Source organism: Aotus nancymaae, unplaced genomic scaffold (genome assembly GCF_030222135.1).
Source record: "Aotus nancymaae isolate 86718 unplaced genomic scaffold, 86718_ANA_hifiasm-v0.15.2.pri h1tg000040l, whole genome shotgun sequence".
Lineage (NCBI taxonomy): Eukaryota > Metazoa > Chordata > Mammalia > Primates > Aotidae > Aotus > Aotus nancymaae.
The window spans coordinates 28,458,279-28,464,278 of NW_026988454.1; the positions used below are offsets into that span (position 1 = coordinate 28,458,279).

A 6,000-nucleotide genomic window follows, 5' to 3' on the forward strand; every position below is an offset into this window, starting at 1 on the left:
TCCTGGCCAATATGCTGAAACCTCATCTCTACTAAAAATAGAAAAATTAGCTGGGTGTGGTGCTGCATGCCTGTAGTCCCAGTTACTTGGGATGCTGAGGCAGGAGAATTGCTTGAACCCGGGAGACAGAGGTTACAGTGAGCCAAGATTGCACTACTGCACTCCAGCCTGGTGACACAGCGAGACTCTGTCTCAAAAAAATAAAATAAAATAAAATATAATGGGGGTGAAAATAGAACCTTCCTTGTGGGAGTGAGTGCTTCAAGGATCAAACAAATAATACATGTAATCACATTTTGGGAACTCTACCTCACTCTATAAATGTAAAGACCCAGAAAATACAGAGGTGGCTTTTGTGCAGCTACTTCTCAGATATGTCCAGATATTATCAACATTTTAATGGCTAAAAAGGCCATGCTAGCTTTCCCACTATGACAGTCTTCTATTCAATAAATATCCTAGGTTGCAGGCTTATTCATGGGACTCAATAAAGATATTCTTCTTTTAAATGAAAGAAAAAGCACTGACAAAACCATGTGCCCCTATGTCATTTCCTTTTTCCTGAATTGGCTCAGGTGCAAATAAGTTTACTCGACACTGCCCTAGATGGCTCAGAAATAAATCATGACTCTGCAGCAATCTTCATTCTTGACACTGAACATTTGTTTGCTTCAGCAGCTGGTAACAAAAGGACTTCTCCTTGTGTCACATATAGAGCTAATAGCTTCCTTGATACTCACTCTTCAAGATTAACACTCATACACTCTAATTTCTGTAGACAACTAAGAAAATGAAGAAGCTGGAAAAGGACACAGCCACGTGGAAAGCCCGGTTTGAGAACTGTAACAAAGCTCTGTTGGACATGATTGAAGAGGTGAGGAAGTTTTCCCTTAGCTTTAATCCCCTCTGTCTAGTCAAAATATTCATACTCATGATACAATTATTACCTGATAATAGTATAAATGGTAATGTTTGGAAAGGAGCTGAGTTTGGGGTGGGGGGATGTGACATTTTAAATTGTAACAAATATAGTAAGAGCAAAGGTCATTTGGAATCTTGATGAATCCAGGCTCATCAAGAGCTTTGTTACCCTAAGTCACAAGCTTACTTGTTGATTCAATAGCTGTACCCAGAGCAGCTGTCCCCCGAGCAGCTGTCCCCCTTAAGGGCTGTGAATTTCTTAAAGGTAGGCTGAGTGTCTTACTTTACTTTGAATTTCCCCAGTGCCTGACACATAACAGGTGCTAATTAATTAGTTGATTTAAATATACTGCAAGACACCAGCCCATGTGTCCAGTTCATGTGCTACTTCATAATATAAACAGATATGGAGATATCTCTTTTGAATTCCTCCAAAAACATTTAAATACTGATCTCATGCTAGGTTCCAAGTAGGTTTTGAGAGTCTAAAGGCAAAGATACACGGCCCCTGATCTCAGAGGTAGGGCTTACAGGTGAAGGTCTCTTCATGTATAACGAGTGGGAGAAAAAGGTCTGAAAGAGAGGTGAAGGAGTGAGATAATTAGGAACATTTTCATGCACAAATACACCAACATTTCTAGAGAAAAAATTAAATCGTTTGAGCAGCCAGCATCATGAATTAGTATGTGGTGGATTTCTATGGTTATAATTACTGTTCTAACAATTCTTCCCAAATTGCAACCAATTCCAGAGAAATATACTTATTACTCATCAACATAAATCAAATGGTTGCAGGGATTAGCACACAGCAGTTTATTCATAGAATAGATAAGGAAGGCATTGCTGAGACCCACGTCCCAATACATCTCTTGCCAAAAGTCTTGTTTCTGCCTTCTAAGTCTTAGAAGCAGAAAATTCATCCAATCTAAGATTTGAGAGGTTATGGACCAAAGCATAAGGAAGCCCCACCATCTTTCTTTCCCAATGAACAGGCTACGATGATTAAAAAGCTACCAGTCGGCCGGGCGTGGTGGCTCATGCCTGTAATCCTAGCACTTTGGGAGGCCGAGGCGGGCGGATCACAAGGTCAGAAGTTCAAGACCAGACCAGCCAACATGGTGAAACCCTGACTCTACTAAAAAATACAAAAATTAGCTGGGCATGGTGGCTCGTGCCTGTAATGCCAGCTACTTGGGAGGCTGAGGAAGGAGAACTGCTTGAACAGGGACCCGGGAGGCGGAGGTTGCAGTGAGCCGAGATCGCGCCACTGCACTCCAGCCTGGGCTACAGAGCCCATCTCAAAAAAAAAAAGGAAGTGTGGCCAGGTCCCAGAGCCTAGTAGACAAATTCTGGGACAAATGGGTTTACTTGTTTCCAGAGAGCATCCTGGACATTTTGCTTATCATGTCATTTCATATGTGTGTGTATGTGTGTGTGTTTTTACATCACAGAAAGCACTGAGAGCTAAAGAATATGAGTGCTTCGTGATGAAAATTGGGAGGCTAGAGAACCTCTGCCGTGCTTTACAAGAAGAGAGAAACGAGCTCTACAAAAAAATCAGAGAAGCAAAAATATCTGAAAAAGATGACCAGAGTCAGCATACCTCTGATGAAGAGCCAGAGTCAAATGTCTCTGTGGATCAAGAGATCGACGCAGAGGAAGTTAATAGCGTCCAAAACGCTGTGAAAAATCTGGCCACAGCCTTCATGATAATTCATCATCCGGAGTCAGCCCCGTGCCAGTCCAAAGAAACCCAACCGGAAATGGGCAGAACCCAGTCAGAAATCGGCAGTTCTCAGGAGAGTGGTGACGCCACCCTCAAGGAGCCAGAGCAGCCCCCTCTGAACCCTTCAGGGGTTTCAGAGTCTCCTCTGCCTCCCCTAACTCCTCGGGCTGAAGCCGAAGGAGGCAGTGAGGCTGAACCTCCCTCCAAAGCCAGTAATTCCCCTGTCGGGTTGGTAGCTGAAGCCCAATGCGAGGGTCTCCCCGATGGCGCACAGGTTGATCAGCAGTCCCGGAAGCCAGAGGCAGAAGCTTCCGGTCAGGCGCCACAGGCTCCCACCGAGGCCTCCCTACAGGAGATGGAGGCAGATGTGCCTGCTCCAGCTTGCACAGCAGAAGAGCACGTTGCAGCCATAGTGCCTGCATGTGAGCCCAGTAGGCAGCCCCCACCAGCAGCAGCAGCAGAGGAGCTGCCAGTAGGGGCCTCAGCTGGGCCCCAGCTGCCCAACATGGCTGACACCAATCTGGAAGGCGTCGACTAAGCCTCACTATGCCTTCTGAGGCTTCTTCATGACTCTTCCTGTTATCTTCAGCATAACAGATTGTCTTCTGAAAAAGGCATTAAGGACTAGAGATGTCAAATGAAAGAGAATTAGGATCAAGACATTTTTTAATGTTATGTAGAGCACATTCATTCAGCCTTTGCTATTTGTTCTCAATTTATAACTGATTTAAAGCTTTTCTATTTAACACTGGTTGACAGTATAATTTTCACACATGGCAACAAAACATACAGATAGCAAATTTATATTACTTTTCTGTTAAGATGATAATTAAGTTTCTTAATCACCAGTAAGATTTGATGTTTAAAGACTTCCACTGCAATATATAAATACTGAAAATGTGATGTTCTGCTTATTTGGATACATAGTTTAATAAGTTCCATGGTAATTTATGGATGTCCACGTTACATTTCAACTATACATATACATAATATATGCATATTTAGTATATGTGTATATATATGCATATATATAGATGTGTGAATATATACATGTATATATTTTATATATATATATAAATTCATCATTATGCATACATTTCTCTCACCCCTTAATGCATTTTTCTCAATGCAGAATATTTAGATGCTAATCAGAAAAACGATCTCTTACTTGCACTTGGGACTATGGTAGACTTAACACTTTATAAATCCAAACTGAGTTCAGACTGTAAGTATTTAGGCTATCATGATGTTGGGCAAAAATAACCCAGTGGGAGATAAGTGAATTCAACCTGTTGATCAAATGGCAGAAAAGCAATTAGACTACAATCTGTGCAGACAGCATGGACACAAAGATGGCCACAAGGGACCCAAAACAGAAAAGAGAAACACAAGCTCACCTCTTGGCAGCTGTTTCTCCTACACTTCTCAGCCCATTGCTTTGCCACCCCGCCATGTGCCGAGGCATCCCATTCCAGGCTTCCTGCAAGGAAAGGGCTGGAGGTGGGAAACAGAGCTCGGGATTAAAGGGTTAAGGGGCCTCACACTAAGAAGGGGCTGTGCTTTGATCCCCTGCCTCTTGCACTACTAATGTTTCAAGACAGAATGTTCGTCTCTTGCTATCAGATGCAGCCTATTTCTAAAAGCTTCTGCTCCTTCCTTCAAAATTTCTCCTTTGCAGCAGGAAATTACACCTAGCCCTCATCTCAATTAATGCTAGATAAACCTATTGTTTTTCCAAAACAAATCTACACTGGGTCTTAATATATTTTTTGCCATGAGGATTTCTCCTTAGGAGGCCAGAAGTACAAAACAAAAAAACCAATGGATTTTAATCAAAATGATTTGAAATACAGGTGAGGATTCAGGAGAAGGCAAAAACTAGAAACACCTGGGATTGTCTACACGAGTATTACGTTAACATTGTTTGATAAGAACCTCTAATGATACTGAAAGCTTAAATTACTCTACCTAAGGTAAAGGGTAACTGCAATAATGAAACAGAAAAGAGAGGGAGAGAGAGGAAAGAGAAGGAAGGAAGGAGGGAGAAGGGAAGAAAGAAACAATGTCTAACCCAACCCTATCTTAAAAGTTGAGCTTAAGTAGAAAAATGGATAGAAATAAAATTCTCTAATACTCATCCAGCAAATCATTCTTTAATGTTGCATGTGGCTGTTTGCCAAGGCACACAAAGCCCTTGTAGGCAGCAACCATATGCTACAAGAATTGTAAACTGCATACAATTTGTTTGAGGTAGACATTGAGGATAATAACAAAGTTGCTAGGCAGGAAAAAAATCAGGAAAAAAGCTTGTCGCTATTTGAGAATCTGTGTATTTTTAAAGGCTTAAAATATTATAACCACAGGGTATCCAGCCAAATTCAACATTACTGCAAGTCTTAGAGATTTAAACATTCATTTGATTCAGAGCTAAATATTCACCATAATCCAGGAGGGTCTCCTTCTCCACTATTTATAAAGGCAGAACATCCAAGAACGGAGTAAGATTAGTCATAGCAAAGTCTTAGTCTGAATGTTTAGCAAGACAAACAGGCAGGCGAGGAATCCAAAGGCAGTAAATCAAATGTTCTAAAACCCAAAGTTCATTATTTTCATCCAAAAGACTTTCACAGTGACACATTACTCACAACCATGTGTATCTTGGACAGAGTTTCAGATGAAATGACTTGCCTGAAATTTGTAAAGCTTAATCTAGGTTTTGGGGGAATTATTTTAATATTCAAAGAATGTTTTATTATAGCCCTTTGTGTTAGACTTTAGCGTTACTAATTATGACAATAAATCATAAAGGCCTAAATGCAGAAGGAATATCTGTTCTTTATCAAATTTATGTAACTATTTTTTAGAAATGCCATCTACTTTCTAGAAACACTAAAGTTATTGGTGTCTTCTAAATTAAATAACTATAATTTACATATCTATTAAAAAGATACTTCTCTTCCTAAATTCTCTAGTAGTTATTTTATTTTTCTAACTTTCATCTATTTTTATTTTTGTTACTTCTATGTTTCAACAATACCTAATGAAAATTATAGTTTTATTCTGTAGTTAATTGAGTTTTGGGTCACTGAGTAGAATTACATGTAGTCAACACTTTGAAAACATTGGCGTGTGTGTGTGTGTGTGTGTGTGTGTGTGTGTGAGACAGAGACACAGAGAGAGAGAGAGAAAGAGAGAGAGAAATAATATAATCAAGCTACAGTTAAAAATCACTAAGGCAAGGCATGGTGGCTCACGCCTGTAATCCCAGCACTTTGGAAAGCCAACGTAGGAGGATCACTTGAGCCCGGGAGTTCAAGACCAGCCTGGGCAACACGGCGAAACCCCCATCTCCA

The 6,000-nt window shown here is 40.6% G+C and overlaps 1 protein-coding gene across 1 annotated transcript in view; it reads left to right on the top strand.

The window, feature by feature from the left end:
* TXLNB (taxilin beta) overlaps positions 1–5,611 on the top strand; it is a 53,685-nt gene extending 48,074 nt beyond the window's left edge. Inside the window, exons 9-10 of the mRNA XM_064360626.1 lie at positions 779–874; positions 2,373–5,611. Coding sequence (XP_064216696.1) covers positions 779–874; positions 2,373–3,185 — 909 coding nt within the window. The 3' untranslated portion in view covers positions 3,186–5,611. The remainder of the gene's footprint in view (positions 1–778; positions 875–2,372) is intronic.
* The last annotated feature ends 389 nt before the right edge of the window (positions 5,612–6,000 follow it).